The sequence below is a fragment of the Xiphophorus hellerii genome, chromosome 16 (genome assembly GCF_003331165.1).
Source record: "Xiphophorus hellerii strain 12219 chromosome 16, Xiphophorus_hellerii-4.1, whole genome shotgun sequence".
NCBI lineage: Eukaryota > Metazoa > Chordata > Actinopteri > Cyprinodontiformes > Poeciliidae > Xiphophorus > Xiphophorus hellerii.
In genome coordinates this window covers 24,070,362-24,089,267 of record NC_045687.1, presented here as the reverse complement: position 1 = coordinate 24,089,267, position 18,906 = coordinate 24,070,362, and the positions used below count along the sequence as shown (strand labels likewise).

Here is an 18,906-nt window from a genome sequence, read left to right as displayed (position 1 = left end):
GAAAGGCCACTTAGTGAGGAGGAAGCCATTAGTCCAGAAGAAGGGAGGGGGGACGTACACACACAGCAGTTTGCAGATGTCCACAGGGACAAAGAATTTTATTTTGGAGACTTGTCCTCTGGTCTGATGAAACTGAAGTGGAACTGCTTGGCCATGATGACCATCGTTACATTTACATTTACAGTTGTAAGCATGGGAACATCATCCCAACTCTGAAGTATGGGGGAAGGCAGCATCACATGATGGGGCTTCATAAAATACATGCCATCATGAGAAAACAACGTTATGTGGAAATACTGATGCATAATTGGAAGACATCCAACAGGAAGTTTGATGTCTGATGAAGTTTGATGGAAGATTGGTCCATTTAAAAAGTTCTACCTCAACAGCAGGCCTGATGTAGTTCTGGTTCCTGCAGTGAAAACTCAGGGACAAACTATTGTAGAAACTGTCCTGGTTCCTCTGAAAAGTTTACCGTAGTTGAAACGCACCTTTCACGTCTCACGTCTCACGCCCAATCAAAGTCCAGTCCTCGAGCCAACGGAGAATCTGTGAAAGGTCTCTCCATCCAATCTGACTGAGCTCATTTACAAAGAATGGGAGGTTGTATCTTGTTTATTATGAAATAAAATATTAGAATAATAGTTTCACACCTTGTAAAGCAGGCGTGTTCTCTTCCTTGACGGTCAAGTATATGGCCCTTTAAACCTTCAGTTGATCCAGCCACCAGGCATCTTAGCTCCACCGTCTGGCTTTTCACTGGAATCACTGGGGGAATTCTGACTGCTGATTGGTGGACAAACTTTCTCCTCCTTTCCTATAATCCTCACTATGGAGGAGTGTGTTCAGACCTGCTGTATACACACACTTCTCGCTCTCTTCGGCTACACATATTACACCTTGGACACTTCACACCTACATTTCGTTTAACTTGCTCTGATTTGGTCCTGATCAAGCTGCAAGCATGACGATCAGAACAGCTCGTCCCAACCGGGGGCAACGTTTCCGGCCTCGTACGCACTGCCTCAAGAAGGTTGGTGAGAGCATTATCATTTTTACTCAATTTGTGCATTGCTACTAATTGTGGCAATGTGTTTAAAATAGTAAACACTGGCTATAAAATATATGTTTACTACAAAAAAAATGTACTTAAACCTCAAGCATCCAGATTGCACCTTCTGCTGCTTTAGGACATTCTAAAATATACAGTTTATCTGCAGGAAACCATTCCCACCATGCAGTCAGATTGTTTTTGATGTTTTTGTATACATATGCATTCATGGTTGCTATAGCTAGGCCAGATAAGCTGAGGCTTACTAAAGATAACCTCTAATTCCACTTTAAAGCCAATTAGCTTTGTTGCTCGGCAGTCAGAGGTCACTGCTAAAGAAAGTATTCTGCAGAATAAATGGTAAATGTTGTGTACTAGCATGGCAGAGAGGACCCGAGAGCACTTTACATACATCAAGTCATTCAGTCATTCACCCATTCATAACACATGCATTCACACACTGTTGGTGGTGAGTTATTGTAGCTACAGATGCTTTGAGGCAGACTGACAGAACTGAGGCTGCCATACAATCAGCTGACCACCATCATGTGGAGCCGTAAACATCTTGATAGATCAGCTGCTTCAGGCTAGAGCTCCAGTTGTAGCCTGAGCAGGGCTTTGAACTGGCAACCCACTGGTTACAGGTTGAACTCCGACCTCTTGACCCACTGCAGTCCCTATAACCTGACACCAGTGATGGCATAGTTACTTTGAAAAAGTAACTTTAATCAGATTACTGATTACTCCTTGAAAAAGTAACTCCGTTAGATTACTGACTACTTGATTTGGAAAGTAACTAAGTCACATTAAAAGTAACTTTGATAGTTACTTTCAGCAGCTGCTAACAACAACACTGTGAAAATTACATTGATCTTTGCCAATACTTAATTGTAAACTATTTTATAATGGTAACATCAACAATGTGTCTCCACTGATAAGGTTGAACTGAAGGGAAGATTTTTGAATGGTTAACACCCCCTCCCCCCCACCCCCCAGCCTCCAGGTTGTGGTCCGACGTCAGCAACGCGCTACTGACATTAGTTGTTGAAATATTCTTAATCATAACTTTAATCGAAAAGGTGTAGGAAAATATTATTTGTCTTAACACACATTAAGAAACAGTAATGAACTGTCTAATAGGAAAATCTACATGTGGATTTTATTGTGTTAGTCTTTTTGCAATAACAAGTGGCCAAATCTGAACTTGAATTTGGACACAGGTGAGTTCTTTGTCAACTTGTGCTTATACCTTCAAGCATTCAGAAACACATTGACAGGAGGGAATGAAAATATATTTGCCATTTTCTAAAGTTAGAACCACAGACCTGCGTTTTATTGGCGTTGCATGTGACAGACCAACACATGGTGCATTAGTTGGAAGTGTGAGGAAAACGATAAGTACTTTTTACAGTGTAGAAAAGCATGTGTGGTGTCCGTCAGACCCCCTGAGTTGATACTTCTCAAACCACCTTCCATTGCAATAATAATTCCAAGTCTTTTAGGAGATGTCAGCTTTAAACATTCAAAGACTAAAATATCAGCTCTTTCTTCTTTGCAAAACATCTCAAGCCCTCAGATTGGATGGAGAGCGTCTGAGACCATCAGTGTCTTTGTCAAAGAGTTTCAGTTTAAGTCTGGATCTGAATTGTTTTAAACAAACAAAACATGATTAGTTTGATCTTCTAATCGTGGAGTAGCTACGCTACCCAGAAACAATTATTTTTCATATTTATCAAAATATTTTCTGGAATAACCATAGTCCTTATGGGAAGTTTGGAAACTGGGATTCCCAAACTGGGATGGATGGGGATCTCAGTTGGATTCCCATCCATCCCAGTTGGAAGGGGAATGTAGTAGGAATTGTTTATGTGACTAGAATGGAAGAATAGACTAGAAATATTCTTTATTGTCTCAAAGTGGGGAAATTATGAAAACATGAAGTACTGATAAATCAAACTGTTGCTATATAAATGTGGCAGCCGATTGGTGCTGTCACTAGTTTAAGTAGACATAAACAATGGAGTTCATCATCCCTAAGTCCTTCCTTAATATTTACCTGGAAGAACTTCGAAGTGTTTTGGCTGAAAATATATATTTTTTTGTCCATTCACACGTGTGAATGTTTCTTTCTTCCAGCTAGACGCCATTGTGGTGGAGATGCAGGACCCAAAAAACGGAGTAAAAGGTTCAGAGCAGAAGCTCAACGTCACCACCATTCCTCACGCCATCGCTGGTGAGGCTGACACACAACTAACTGTTTTATTTCAGACTTAAATAAATAACTGCCACAAAGTCATGGAAGTAATTATGTGAATTCTATTTTTACTTAACATGTTTGTTGCACAGTAAATGACACATAGCTAATGCAGGTAAGCCCCACAGCATCAGCAAAACATTTGAACAAAACATCAAGGATAGCAACAGAACAAAAGAACTAGCACCAGCAGTAAAGGTGGGGCAGTTGGAGATTTACTCTCTGAAAGGGTGGAGGCTAGGCTAGCTCCTCCACACTTTGAAAAAGCCCTGGTTTAGTTCATGAGCTTATTGAACAGGCTCTGTGCATGTGCAAAAAGGTAGCACCATCCATCCATCCATCCATCCATCCATCCATCCATCCATCCATCCATCCATCCATCCATCCATCCATCCATCCATCCATCCATCCATCCATCCATCCATCCATCCATCCATCCATCCATCCATCCATCCATCCATCCATCCATCCATCCATCCATCCATGTTCTGGTTCTGCTGGAAGTTTCTTCCTGTTAAGGGGGAATTCTCCCCCTTAACTTGACTTTATTGTTGACCAGTTTGGATTGTTGATACGTGACTTAGTTTGTATGATTTTTTTTTCTTCTCTTGTTTTTTTTTTTTTGTCTGTAGACCACATTCATGGTGAATTATTGCTAAAATAACAAATAATAATGAATCAAATTATGGTATATTCTAAAATACTAACAGCTGTTTGTGGATAACAGGAGAAAATGATTTTTTAAAGAATTGTTCTAGAGTTCTGCGGAGAGATTTTAAAATGTGCAGGAACGATGTGGATTGGAGATCCAGTGGCAGATTATTCTAGCGTTTGGGAGCAGAGCACCTGAAAGTCCTGAGATCCACAGTGGAGCAGTGTGGACTGCTCCACTGTGAGAGAAAGTGTAGACAGAAGAGTGTCAAAAGAGGAACAAATTATATGAGATGGTATGTAGACGTGAAGGAGATGAGGAGGGCTGAGGTCATGGAGGTAAATATCTTGTAAGCAGTCAGGATGGGGAGCAGGGTGGGGTAAAGACGCAATATGTCTGGGGGAGAGGTAGAGTTGGATGGCAATCATGTAGTAATAGAAATTACTACCATTTTTTTGACACCGCTGCTGAGAGTTTATTCTAAAACTCTCCAATCTCTCTCCAAACTCCAAACAGAAATGTGAGGTTGGAAATTGTTCTGAAATCATAAAAATCAATGGTGGCTCAGCCAGGTTTCTGAAATATTGGTGTAATTATTGCTGTTTTAAATAGGGCAGAGACAGAGCAAGAGGTGAGGGAAGAATGGATATGTCTGCAATGAGAAACAAGAGTGAGGGGAGACAAAGTTTGACCTGTGTTTGTAGGCAGGGATCCAGTGATGGAGGACGTACGGATGATGAAGGATGTTTCACTGATAGATGGCAGACTGGAAATATTACGTGAGGGAGAAGAAGGTGCAGAGAGTTTTAAGCAATATTTGGAACCAGTTATGTTGTAAGGATGAGACAGTTGTGGGTGAATGTTACGGAGAGCAGAGAACATGAATTTCCACTGGCAGACTGGATGATGGGCGTACGATTAACAGATTCTACAAGTTCTTTTGAATAATGCAAAAAATCACAGATTGTGTGAAGACACCGACAGGCTACCTCAGTGCCTAAGCTGCTGAGGCTAAATAAAGCAGGTGATAAGTGGATGAGATTTGAACGGTGCTTTACAAGTCAAAGTAGCTTTCCAACCGAGTCTAAGATTAAGTTACGCCTGCAGGCACATAAATCTTCAGCCAGGTGTAAAATGTGTGGGAAGGTCTGAGACAGTCTGCTGGGAGATTGGATGGATTTTTATGTATCATCATTTTCAACATGCATATTACAGAAATCTGATGTTTTCAACGACACTCAGCTGCAGAGCATCAAGAGCGTCATTCAGGAGGGAAAACTGCGAAACAAACGTACTTACCTTAACATCGTACAAGGAAATCAAAAACTAAGAAGCGTTTGATTCTATGACACTATCACAAAACTTTGTAAAAAAAAGAAAGAAAGAAAAAAAAGCAGCCAATTTGTCACAAACATAAACGTTAGGTACTGACAGGAGGCCATGATTGATTGACTGTGCTCAGATTTTCTGTTTCTCCAAACAGGTGCTAACATAATTGCTTGGATAAGCAACAAGATGAAGACTACAACAGAAGGTAGTTGCTGTGAATGTCAAAATGTGTTTCTTTTCTCACAATGGCACTTTTTTTTTTCTTTTTCAAAAGAGTCCGTGTGATTCTAGAGTAAAGAATGTGTATCTGGTGCTACCGTTACAAAGATTTGCAGAACTGCTCAAACTCTGTTCCATGACAAATGTATCAATGATGCAATGATGTCTACTACAATGAAAATACACATGTAGGATAACCAGGTTTATCAGTGTTTTTCAAAGGTGCGCTTAAAAAAACACACACACACAAAGTGTGCATAATACTCTAATAGAATGAGTTTCCACTTCCACAAAGCAAGAGCTGTGTCTGCAATCTTGGCTTAAACTCAAACATGTTAGATTTCACCAGGACCCCTTGTCCCCAATCCTGTCTGCGGGGACAGAAAGTGCACATCTGGTTTGGGAAGCTAAGAGTATCACTGAGGTTATGGTCCTCCACCGGAAAAAAGATGGACGCCTCACTTTTGGTTGAGAGTCAATGTCTGTCTCAAGCACAAGCCTACATCTCGTCTCGCGAACAAGATGTAGGCATCTTGTTCATGGACATGGACAGACATGGACAGATTGGGGCTTTGTCTGGAGTAAACTCTGGTTGTTGGTGAAGAGGAAGCTGAGCAACACAGCAAAACTCCTGATTTACTGGTAGGTCTTCATACCAACCCTCATCAATGGCCATGAGGTAGAGATCATGACAAGAAAAACAAGATCCTAGAGACAAGGAGCCAAAATGAGCTTCCTCCAGAGAGTGACTGGACTCAGCCTTGCAGATTGGACCAGCAGCCTTTCCATCCAGGGGAGACAGAGGGCAGAGCTGCTGCTCCTCTGTCTCACAAAGAGTCAACTGAGATGGTTCAGAGATCTGATCAGGACGCCTACTGGATGCCCCACTCTGGAGCTTTTCTAGGTACTTCCAACTGAGAGGAAACCCCAGAGAAGACCCAACATCTGTTAGAATAACTGGATGCTGTCACTAAAGAGCAGCAGAGGAAGAGCGAGGAGCACACTGAGGGAAAGTTATGACTGAGACAACAAAGTCCATATTAAAAAGAAGGGAAGAAATCATCTCCAAACAGAACATGGATGTATTAATAACAAATAACAATAAATGTCATAGATGGAATTATGGCAACATGCAATTCTTGTTCTCGTAATAATGTTTGATTATTTTAAAAGAAATAGAAATTAGTATTGTTACACTATAAATTTCCCAAAGGCTGTTTTGTAGAGCTGCAGAAATTATTTTGATCTTTTTTCTTGTCTCCACAGGTCCTCCTTTTGACTTGAATTAACTTACAGTATGAATGCTATATAATATTATTTCGGATTGTTTAACAGTGTGATAGAATCAGTCTGGCTTTGATCTAATCAGGAAGGACATGGTGCACCTGCTGTCTGTCTCCATTTTCTCTGTCCTGTCTTTAAAAAGAAAATCTTTGTTTGCGTCACATCAGATGTTTGTAGTAAAAAGTTTCAGGGAAGAATATGAACACAATCAAGTATTAACGTCTCCTAAAGTCGTCCTTGCATTATTTCACATTAAACATAATAAATCTGGAAATAGTTCTATTTGTCATTTATTCAGTTTGATGGTTTTCAGAGGGTTTTTTGCCTCAGAAAAATAAGATATAGTTTCTTGACAGTTTCTTGAATCTCAGAAAACAATTCATATGACATATAACAGATTGCTACCTGATTAGCTTCTCTTTCTGCCTTCCTCTTTGAACTGTCCAGAAGCGCAGGTCTTTGGCACCATGTTGGTGGCCTATGGCTACATCTACCCGCTGCAGAACCACAGGAAGCTGGTGATGTGTAACGACAGCAGCCTCTACCGCTTCCAGGTACAGATAAATCACTGCTGCATCTCTGATGACTAACTAGGTCTGTTCCACTGGATTCAATGAGTTTTAAAGGGATAGGTCAAATTTTTAAATTGATGTTTTGTTGAAAGGTTATAAGCACTTGGAAGTTTCCCTTAGTGGAAAATCCAAAGAGGGCAAAGCCAATGCTGGTCTAGGAGAGGCCAAGACCAAGGCAGATTTAAAATGTTTTAAACATATGAACTCTAAGTGGTCCTGGAGGGCTGCGATTATTTACTTAGGAGTAGGACTTTGAGGATATTTTCACTCCTGATAGTTCAGTAGACTTGGCTAGACTGAGGATCAAAATTGCGACATTTGTTACATCTTCAGCTGCTGCGGGTCACTTTCACACTATATTGTGTCAAATAAACTAAGCCCTTTGAAAACCCTGTTCCCCTCCTCGCCTGTGGTGGCGCTATTTGGTTCTGTGGATCCAGTAACTCCTGAAGGAGGAAGTTTGAAGGCAGCTCCATGGTGTCCAGAAGGTTCAGCACTCACACTCAGTGGACTGGCCAAGTACACCTCGGTCCTTCTCGGACTGGCAGCCAGTACCGGAGTACTGCCACCTCCAGGTCTATGTTGTTGCTGGTTCCACTGCGCCCTCTAGTGGATACCTGGAGGATCCAGAATGGAAGACATACACACACGCACGCGCACCCGCCCAGCACCCCCCCCCCCCCCCCCCCCCCCCCCACACACACACAAACACACCCCACACACACACCTCATAACCCTCACACTAGCCCTTAGCTTCAACCTCCTTCAAAATGTTGAACTTTGATCCAATACATTCTGATCGTTCATGTGTGTTCATAAATTGAACAGGAATGTGTCAGATGACAGCAAAGTGGGACATGACACATTGCAAAGGAACAATTAAAGTGTCACATTCTGTATTTATTTATTTTTGAATTATTCTATTTTTCTTTATTAGCAGAAAGATTCAGATAATTAAGACTTGTTTTTCTGCTAAGAAATTCTAAAATCACAATTTTTAAAATGGCTTTTATTTACTTGGAGGAAACCACAGCACTACCACAACATCAGAGCCATGCACTTTGGTAGGAGGAGGCTAATCGCTTTATTGTATATTCAAAGCTGTTAATACCAATGTTAACCTTTCCAGACCCCTTACTTCTGGCCAACACAGCAGTGGGTTCCAGAGGACTCTGATTATGGTAGGTGAAGTGTTTCAATGAGAAGTGTTGCTACCCAGAATAGTGATGATTGATGTTGTGTGTCCCTGATGAGCCTGTATTTAACTAAACAGTTAGCATTAGTTAAGGGTAGTTCAGAATTTTTAAAGCTAGGCTGTGTTTATAGGTTATCAGCTGGTTTTAATTTCCCTGCAGTAAACAACAGTCTGAAGACTGTCTTTTGTTATTAAGTGATGTTTGAGGTTTTTTATTTTTTATTTTTTAATTTGTTTCCTGAGATTTCTGGAATCATTATTGCCATTTAGGTCTTGCCATATTTGGTTCATTTCTCTGTGTTCATCATTGCTGCTGGCGTCTCGCCATATCAGTTCATTGCTTTGTGTTTAGTTGATCTGTTCTTCTCCTCCTTTGTTGGTTTATTCTCCTATGTCAGTGTCAGGCTTTTTTGCTTTTTCATTTGTAGATCCATTTGTGAGTAAGTTGAGCTTCGTCTGTGTCCATTGTATTAATTATTCGCTTTCCCTCCTCAGTTTCCCTGGTTCCCGTATCCTTGACTTCAGGTTGCTTGACCTCCCCGGTGGTTAAGCTCCTTGAACATACTGTTCCTCTGCTTTCCATGTCATGCTGTCCTTGTTTTTTAAGTTGAAAGTTTTGTTTGCCAATTAAAGTTAAGTTCAGTTAAGTAGTTAGTATAGCACAGTTAAACAACATGGCAGTTCAGAGTTCTTTACATGTTGAAAACATAACACAGCCTTATGTTTTTCACTTTTTTCCAGCCATTTACCTGGCAAAGAGGAACATCCGTAAGAAAGGCATGCTGGAACCCTATGAGCAGGTACCTGTGCTGTGTGGGTCACACTATGATTGTGATAACGAACACATCTAGAAGGGCCATGATACAGGGGCCATGCTAGTGATAAGTAAAATGTCTGTTAGCCATTAGCATCTTGGGGCTTGTTGCCGTCATTAAATTGAGCTGTCCTAAGCGTGACCTTACTTTTAGCTGGCAGAAAATACTCACATTTAGAACTGGTTGTGGTGAGGTAAAGGAATTTTTCAGTTAAATGGAAAATACCACCGCTTCCCCCAAACCTAATCTCTTTCCTAATGATTCCGTATCTCAAACTGAGTAGATTACAACAGTTATGATAGATGTGTTTTCAGGAGGTTAAATCTGTTTGATTTACAGAAAGTGTGTTTTTTTTCTCTATAATAGATGCATCAAGAGACTCACCTGGTGCATACTGTCACCCTGTTTGTGTTTTAAACAGGTAGATTACAACCACCTGCATGAGTGGCTGAACCACAAGTGGGACTTTATTGTAATGCAAGCCACTGAGCAGTACAAGTAAGTGACCTGGATATACCTTCATACATGCCTTTAGAAAACAGTCACACATACACAGACACACCACCCAGTTCTATTGGCCATGACCTTCAGACCTGTGTATTCTGGAGCTGACATGTTTTTGGAGCTCCCCAGAACACAAACTGCTCTATAGAGCACTGAGCTACCTTTAAGAATATGGTAAATCACTGAACTAACCATTTCAAAAGGTGGAATGAATGAGACTGAGAATGAGAAAACTATACAGACTTAGTCTAAGAATGCTTTATGATAATTAAGGTGGAATATCTGCTTGTGGCTCTTTGGTAAACAGAATGTTTTGAGAGAAACTCAGTGAAAAGGCACTTATTTTGTCACTGTCTCTTTAAAGACAGGCGATGCTTAGGTACATTTCCATATTTCAGCATACAACATCACTCATCAGTGCCTTGCAGAAGTAATCAGGGAGGATTTCATATCATACACTAACCAAGTTTTTTTTTATTCCTCTTTACAATTATGTATGGCTTTAGGTTGGCTCTGATTGGCTGTTTTTGACCATAACTGGTGCATTCTGCAGATGGCTGTAGATCACAGATTATCTGTCTCATCTTATATTGCCACCACAAAGTGACAGTTTTAACAAATATGTAAAAAAAAAAAAAGCACTGTTTATAAAAGTTACATACTAATGCTTTAAGAATAGTCCCAACATTTCTGAAACCTGTGGTGTGAACATATCTATGAAGGACAAGCATGGTAAACATCTGTCTTCAGAACGTGAACATCTTCATCGTTTCCAAGTTTTTAACAACATCTATTATTAAGTTCAACATGAATAGACATGTATGCGCCTCCTTGTTTGCTGTTTTTTGTGTTTCATTTCTTTGGAGCTCTTCCATGTTTCCTTTGCTTCTGTGTTTTCCAGGGCTGGTAGAGACAGGAACAAGGCAGACAGAGTGGTCTTTGACTGCCAGGAGAGGGCCTTTTGGATTGTGAACAGGCCTCCGGTCAGTTTGTCTCATTCTCTCTATATGTTTGGAAAAGCATCAGTCATTACTTTACAGCCACTCAGTGATGGTTCTTGTGTAACAGTGCCCTGTGTGCCAAACGTAACCCGACCTATTGATGACACAGGCCATTCAGCAACACAGAACGGTTTAATAATAGCTTCTGAGAAACTTCAAGGGCCAGTCCATTTCCTAATATTGATTGATCTAAACTGATAGATGGATACAAAGCTGTATCCAAAAAATCCTCATAAATGTGTTTTCAGTAGTGTAAAATTTAACTGAAATAAATTTTACACTATATAATAGAACAAACAATCACAATGACATGTTGATCAGATCATAAAGGATATCTAAAGTAAGTTAGATTTTTAATTAACTTGTATTAATCACCTTACCATACATACTGTACTACCATACAGCACATACCAAACCATCAATCCACACAGTGCAGTCTATAAATCAAAAAACTATTGTACATTTTCATACTTTTGTCTCTTTACAAAGATAATAAAGTTTGTTTTTTTTTAATCTAAAAAGGTGTTGGAAGGAGTTTCTCCTCAGTGCAGAACAGTCCAGTTGAGTTTTGACTTAAAATGCAAGATTTTGAACTAGTTTGCTAAATGGATTCCACCCACAGAAAATCCCTTCAACTAAGTGCTGAAGCAAATATCCACTTCAGTGTCGTCAGCAGACACTTCCCTACAGCTGGAGCCTGGAGATGTTACAGTGGTAACATCTCCAGGCTAAAACTCCATTAGATTAAGAACACTGCTTGGTCTGATGGAGGAACTTCCTCCCATAATGCACCCTGAGTCCACTTTGCAAGCTGGTGGTTGGAAGCCATTAGTGGTTATCATTAGTCGGCATGAAAATCCAGGCTGGACTGCATACAGCCTCACACAGAGCACTCACCACTTCAGCTTTTACACTTTTAAAGTGCAGATCACCCACTGCTTGGTGATTTTTATGTCACCTGTCAGAGGTAAGAATGTTATGACTGATTGGTCAATGTAACCCTAGATTAAATAATTATATTCTCTGTGTGTTTTCTTGTCCAGCGCCGGACTCACAGTGCTTTGGACGTTGGCCCAGAACGACTTATTAATCCCAATGTAGAAGAGGTAACAGGTCAGTACACACACACACACCCCCACGCGCACACACACGCGCACACACACACAAACACACCCCAACCTGTGTCTTTGTGAAGCAGAAATACCACATACAAAACTGACTGAAATGAAACATTTTGACTAATCTCTTCTTCTTTCTGATTTGTTTGTTCTTCTTTCAAACAGATCATCTTAATACGAAGAGATGAAGGCGTAAAGCTTGACTGTGTTCACACTGTGCGGTCCAAAGGTCTCAAAGTGCATCCAGAACTGTTCTGTTCCAGTCAACATCTCAGCATAATTTAAGATCATCACTGATAAGATTAAGATCAGTGGCAAAAACATTGAAAACTAATATTGAAAATGAAAGGAAATGAAAATTTCAGACTTTTGACAAATGTTATGTTGTATTTGAAACCAATTTTAATCTTAGACTTTGGGACGTCACTGTGTGCATATGATGTGGTGCTGTGCTCCATTTAACTCCTGAAGACATTAAAGTTGTAAAAAGTTATCAACAACTTTATGACCAAGTATTAGTTAGAATTAGAAAGACAGTAGTGTAGTTCCACAGTGTAGATATCCTCATCCAGTACTGCTGCTCTGAGCATTATGTGTTTTGTTTAGTCTGTTTGTGCTTTATTGTAAATGAAACCAGGTTCGTGTCATGTATTCCTCCATATTAACCAAAAACTTTAACATATTTTATTGGGTGACAGACCCACATAAAGTGGAGAATAACTATGAAAGGTGCCTGTTTTTATTACAAATAAAAATCTGAAAAGTGTAATGTGTATTTGACCTTCGTGAGTCAATACTTTGTAGAACCAGGTTTGGCTTCAGCTCCAGCCGCAGGTCTGATCCTGCTGTGGGTTTCTGGTTCCTGTCATAAACCCACAAATAGATATTTGATCTGTTCTGTTTCTGTTCATTCTGTAGTTTATTTAGGATTACCAGACTAAAGGGGGATAGATACAACCTTTTCTACAAGTTTCAGATTTTTGTATCTAAAATATTTTCAAAACCATGTTTCATTTTTATTTGTGTTGTAACTCTGCAGTATTTTGTGTGGGTTTGTCACAGTAATTCTGATAAAGTACACTGAAGTAAGATGTCGCAACATGACAGACATGAAAATCTGAGGGGATTTTAATATTTTTGCATTCTATTTCAAAAATGTTCCATAATGATCTTTATCTTCTTTCCTTCCGTCCAGAAAATCACCTTTGACCAATACAGACGGGTCGTAAGTTAAAGCATTTAACATATTTTAATTACTAAGTTCATTAGTTTAATTAGCAATATGGCATAGAAAATCACTGGAATCACTGAGATTTGTTTTTTTCTCCAATGTAATAAATAACATTTTGTGTTCATATTTTTTAGAACATTTTCTACCAGCAAGCCATCATGAGATCCAAGGTCAAATCTAGTGTTTCACTCGGAGCGTAAGTTCTTCTGGTTCTGTTTTATTAGAAACGTGACAGATTTAAAGAGAGTATTCCATAAAATCATCCAATTAACTGATTAATCATCAGAATAATTGAGAAATTAATCAATTAATTGTCAGAATGATCAATTAGCCTACTAAAATAATTGCTATTTCTAGCACCAATTATTGTTTTTTTTTGTTCCCTTTGATTTATAACAGCAGATATTTGCAGGTGTTTCTGAATTTTTGCAACAGTGTGCAGTAGGTTGAGTTGCTGTTGGTAGTGAAGGCCGAACTGTGCTGACATTCCTGCAGGCTGGTCAAATACATCACCTCCTACAAAAACCACGATGCTTTCCTGGCTCCTTGTCTACCCAGCAACCCGTGGGAAACGGACCACGACGCGTACTGGACTCTTAACATGAGAAGGTGAACACGACTAGGAAAGAAAACAGAAACCATCAGGACTGGTAAACAGTCCACAGGATGCTTGCTGTAATCACAAGGCTGACTGTTTGCTCCCAGAGTGGACGTTCCCACTAAAATGCGAGTGGAGCGCTGGTCCTTCAGCTTGTTTGAGCTCCTGACGGACCTGAGAGGCCGAGACGATTTCAAGGTCTTCCTGAAGAAGGAGTTCAGCGGTACGATGCTGCAGCCATTAATCAAATTAATCATAACGAAATGATTGAAATAATCCTCAACTGATTTAGTAATCGATTAATCCTTTATTAAAAGCCATTTGCTGAAAGAACACTTAGTGCACTGTAAAACATTTGAGCCGTATTTGGTTGTGTCTTGAATCTTCTATTCTTTAAGTCAAAATAATTTAACAAGTTTTAGGTTTTGAACCTAAATGTGAGTTTATGAAAGATAAACCTGCAGTGGTAAGTTGTGTTAACTTTTTATTAATTTTGTAAAACCTCTAAGAGTTGAATAAACTTGAGGTTTTAGGTTAGCGCTTAAAAAAAACAAACCTGAAAGAATAAAAAGACAGGAGTGGGAACTGTTTCCCAGAGTGCTTAGCGGCACGTTTTTGTATTCTGTGTGAGATGGAAGTGTGTTACATTGATCTGATTCTTGTGTGTTATTAAGGCGAATGTTCACTTTAATGTGATGTTTAATAAAATTCTTTATCTGATCAGAAGTTTGTTTGTTCTGTACTCCAGGGGAGAACCTGGCCTTCTGGGAAGCAGCTGAGGAACTGAAGTGGGGCACGGCCTCCTCCATGTCAGCCAAGGCCGAGACCATCTTCAAGTAAGCCTGAAAACGGACCATTTATGTCCACATAGTTGATTTCATTCACTTTTTTTGTTTTGCTCTTGTCTTTTATTATTTATGTATGCTTGAGAAATCCTTGAATCTCCCATGACAACCATTCAGAGGAATCTCAATGCTTGCTCATATAAATCCACGCAGCTCCTCCTCAGAGCTGCTGCTTCCAAGCTTCCACCTCACAGAGCTGCCTTCCCCACTCAGTTCCTATAGACTAGCCAGCAGAAATTAGCAAACACTGAACTCATTGCACAAGCTGCTTCTCAATGCAACATTCCCAAGAATGTTGCATTGCATGATAAACGGCATAACGAGGAGCACTGCTGTGATGATGAGCTGAAGAAGAAGTGAAACAGTATTGGTATCTTAAAGAGACGGAGTCCAGTTTGAAGTCAAATTTCTTTTAAGTCATATTTGATATATACAGCATTTTTGCAGAACTGAAGGTAACGTAGCTATTTGATTGTTCTTTAAATGGCACCATGTGTCTGGGAAACACATAGTGCTGCCTTTTCACGTGTGTTATAACTCTGTGCATTTATTTGCTTATATAGGTGTGATGAATCTGAACTGGTGTCATCATGAATCATGTGTTCATGCTAACAGGACCTTCCTGGCACCAGGCGCCCCCCGTTGGATCAACATTGATGGCAGGACGATGGGCCTGACGGTGAAGGGCCTGGAGCATCCTCACCGCTACGTCCTGGAGGCGGCTCAGACACACGTCTTCATGCTCATGAAAAAGGTCAGGCCTTCTAAGATCTTTTACTGATGTTGACGAATATTCTTCATCGGGGCGATTCCAGTCAGACCAATACAATGACGTTATGATAATGATATTAAAATTGCATAAATGGAAAATACAGTGGAGGGACGGCATCCACTGTGTTAAATCAGAAACTTTAAATCAGGGGCATTGACGTTCAGGTTGTGCTTGAAATAACAGTTTCCTGTTTTTTATTTCTTTCTTTCTTTTTTGTACAGGACACATTCTTCCGTTACCTCAAGTCGCCAACGTACAAGGAGATCCAGAAGAAGGCGCTGAGCCCTGAGGCCCATAACTTCAGGTGTGTATGATTTCAGTAAGGTCAACTGCAACCCAACTGTCAGGATCCTGGGCTGTTTGAGTTGTTTTGGGTTTGTTTATTGTGTTCGTTAGTCTCTTTCTTTGATTAGCTCAGCCTTGTTTCGGACCTTAGTTCAGTCCTTCTTAGTGATTCAGGTTATGTTTATTTGTTGTGTCTAGTTATTATGTCCTAATTATGCTCCTTTCCTAGCCCCACATGTGCTCTTTCTCTCCAGTCACACCTGTAATCATTTAGCCAGTCAGTCTTTTGTTTCTTGTTCAGTAATCAGCCTTCGTAGTATTCATACAACACTTTCTCAGTCACTCCTTGTTGGTTCCTTCGGCTATTTCCTGTTATTAAAACTTCAAAACTACTCACAGTCTCTACCTTGCTGCATTTGGGTTAACTTTAAAACAAGAAACCATGACTCTAACGTGGTTATAGTTTAAACAGGTTTGAACACAAGTCCAGTTCTTGACACATAATTACGGTTAAGTTCAGCCAATAGCTGTTTGGAAATCATGTGGTCGTTTCTGTATAACTGAGGGATCATTGCTGCTTATCAGGACGGACTGACTGACAAAATCCCCAAAATTTGTGTTATATATCTATTCAGTGCTGTCAACACTTATTGCTTCTTCTGACTACAGATTAACTATTGTGTTTTATGTCACAGAATGAGACATGACTATGACTATCTCTTATTCTGTGGGGGAGAGAAACGAGACATGAGTTTCAGTTTTTTACTGGTAGAAAATCTGAAAAGTGTGCCATGAGTCAGAACTGTGCAGGGCTTCTGGGTAATGTATTTTCTGGTTTTGAGCATCGACAGCCAGGTTTGTGCTAACCTAGTTAATCTAGGTTAGCACAAACCTATATATCTAGATAGATGTTGACAGTTACAGTAGGTGTGATGATGCAATATAAAAACACTGTTTAAAAAATGACCAAGTTCTAAAAGAGAGACCTTCCAGTTTTTTGGAGAACTGTTATCAAGACTCCTTAAAACAATCTATTACCTGAGTCTCCACTAACCTTTAGTCTTTTAGTCCAGGGTTCTGTAACCTGCGGTTCTATAGCCACATCTGACTCTTAGAAACTCTGACTCCAAATGACGAGGGAACTGCTCCGGATTTACAAATAGTTATAACAATGGCAGGTCTTAACTATTTTTCAGTTATTTTCCTGGAAATTCTTTTTTTAAAACCAAAAAATAAAAAGAAAATATTTGTTCTGTAAAAAATTCCAACTGATTTGCTCTAGTAGATGTTTCTCAAGAATATCAAAAAAAGGTTTTCAAAAGATCAGATCATTTCTGCGGCTTTGTTTAGCTGGACTGATATGGGTGGCAAGAAAAGTTTGCAGACCCCCCACCGTCTCACGTGTGTTTGCATTCCCGCCGCAGTCCGGCACAGCTGGAGGAGAACGCTCGGAACCGGAGCGCCGGCATCCATCCCATCATCCTGTGGCAGCAAGAGGAGGAGGAGAAGGCCAAGGCCGCTGCCGCTTCTGCTCCAGTCGACGTCAAGGCGGTGATGAGCAAAATAGACAGAAAGAAATAGAAATGGTAGACGCATGTCTGATCTTGTGAATGCAAATTTAATTTTATATAAAAGGGACTCTCTTGGATTATAACGTATGACTTAGTAAATGTTACACATCTACACATTGTGTTAAATCTAAACGTGTAGAGTACAGGTCTGAGCTTTGAGGAATATTGTCAGAACTTTATCATTTCTACTCCAGCTTCTTCACGCAGCATACAGTAAGGACTGAAGGAAACAATATGTTGTGCATCACTACAGCCATAAGCCTGATTGTGTTTTATGTCACAGAATGAGACATGACTATGACTATCTCTTATTCTGTGGGGGAGAGAAACGAGAAAGGAGTTCCAGTATTTTACTAGTAGAAAATCTGAAAAGTGTGCCACGAGTCAGAACTGTGCGGGGCTTCTGGGTAATGTATTTTCCGGTTTTGAACGTCGACAGACTGACTGACTTTCGTCCTTTCAAAATGACTCAAACTGAGTCTGATTGGAAAAAGAACATCTGTGAACATCAGCTTTCCAACCTCTATATTACAACCTATAATAGAAAAATTCCGCGTGAATAAATTTCATTTCAAATTTCATAAAATCTTAAGAGGAAATCTGGAACTAAAGTATAAATGTTACCACGCTGGTAAACATCCGCCTACCTTTAACATTTACAAGACAAGCAGACACTTTCTTCCCCAGACTAATGAAATTAATCCAAGTATAGAGACTTAAAATTCAACTACATCCATTCAAAATGGATTCTATGACCTTCATCCCATGTAAGACAATATAGTCAAATGCAGTTTGAAAAGCCAAATAATAAAGTGATCCATGTAAGGAAGAGTAAAACACTGACTTTACAGCAGTTTGTGATGTTGAACATGTAGTCTCCATGACGCTGGTTATTCTCTAAAAAAAACCCTCTGAGGTCACAAACAGAACAGCTTAAGGAAATGTAACCAGTCAAGCTTTGGTCTCTAAAATCAAAAAAAAAAAATCCACGTTAAAGTTTCAGCTGATAATGCGGGAAAGTTTGTGGGGATGAAATAATCGCTGTAGAAGCAGAAAAATACATTTCAAGTCATAGATATAAAACACTGCTCACTGTTTCATGCTGTAGATGAGTTCTTATTGTTATTCAGTGATTTTGACATGAAGTGATGGAATCGGTTCATGACTTTCAGTAAATTACAGAAATGACCAACTCTAATAACATATTGTTGCTGCAATATGTTCATAACATTTATTCTGTAAACACAGGACCATCACTGGACTGTGTAGCTAATATGTATAACAGCATGTTAGTGGATTTACATGTAAAATGTCTGTCCTGTTAACTGCAAGCTTGTACAGTATATCAACCTGGAGAATGTTGTAAATGTAATAAACTGCAGAGGTAGGAGAGCTGTCTGAAAGTGTTTAATAGGAACGTCTTACAGACTGTTTGGGGTTTTTCTCTCTAACTCTACAGTGACTGGAATCAAAGACGCTGTTCTCACTCCTGCTGAGGTTTTTCCCAGCTTTCCACTCTGACCTGCTGCAACTTTGTACTTGGTTTTCACAGCTTGGCTTTCTCTAACCTGCTCTTGAGGTTAGATTTAAATAATGTTAGAATGCTGTTT

At 39.8% G+C, this 18,906-nt stretch overlaps 1 protein-coding gene across 1 annotated transcript; it reads left to right on the top strand.

Annotated features, from left to right (window-relative positions):
• Nucleotides 1-705: 705 nt before the first annotated feature.
• rgs9a (regulator of G protein signaling 9a) lies at nt 706-17,479 on the top strand. The gene is made up of 17 exons (XM_032588112.1): nt 706-1,033; nt 3,188-3,284; nt 5,441-5,491; nt 7,237-7,343; nt 8,491-8,542; nt 9,298-9,356; nt 9,793-9,869; nt 10,777-10,858; nt 11,920-11,982; nt 13,190-13,219; nt 13,360-13,421; nt 13,721-13,834; nt 13,931-14,046; nt 14,572-14,659; nt 15,284-15,422; nt 15,662-15,744; nt 17,150-17,479. Exons 1-17 carry the CDS (start codon nt 965-967, stop codon nt 17,304-17,306), a joined length of 1,446 nt encoding a protein of 481 aa, XP_032444003.1. The 5' UTR covers nt 706-964; the 3' UTR covers nt 17,307-17,479.
• The last annotated feature ends 1,427 nt before the right edge of the window (nt 17,480-18,906 follow it).

Excerpts from the sequence above, each read along its gene's own strand:
- rgs9a (XM_032588112.1), top strand. The coding sequence starts at position 965 with ATGACGATCAGAACAGCTCGTCCCAACCGGGGGCAACGTTTCCGGCCT. Across the intron at positions 1,034-3,187 it reads GTACGCACTGCCTCAAGAAG|CTAGACGCCATTGTGGTGGA; the intron begins GTTGGTGAGAGC and ends TCTTTCTTCCAG. Across the intron at positions 7,344-8,490 it reads GCAGCCTCTACCGCTTCCAG|ACCCCTTACTTCTGGCCAAC; the intron begins GTACAGATAAAT and ends TAACCTTTCCAG.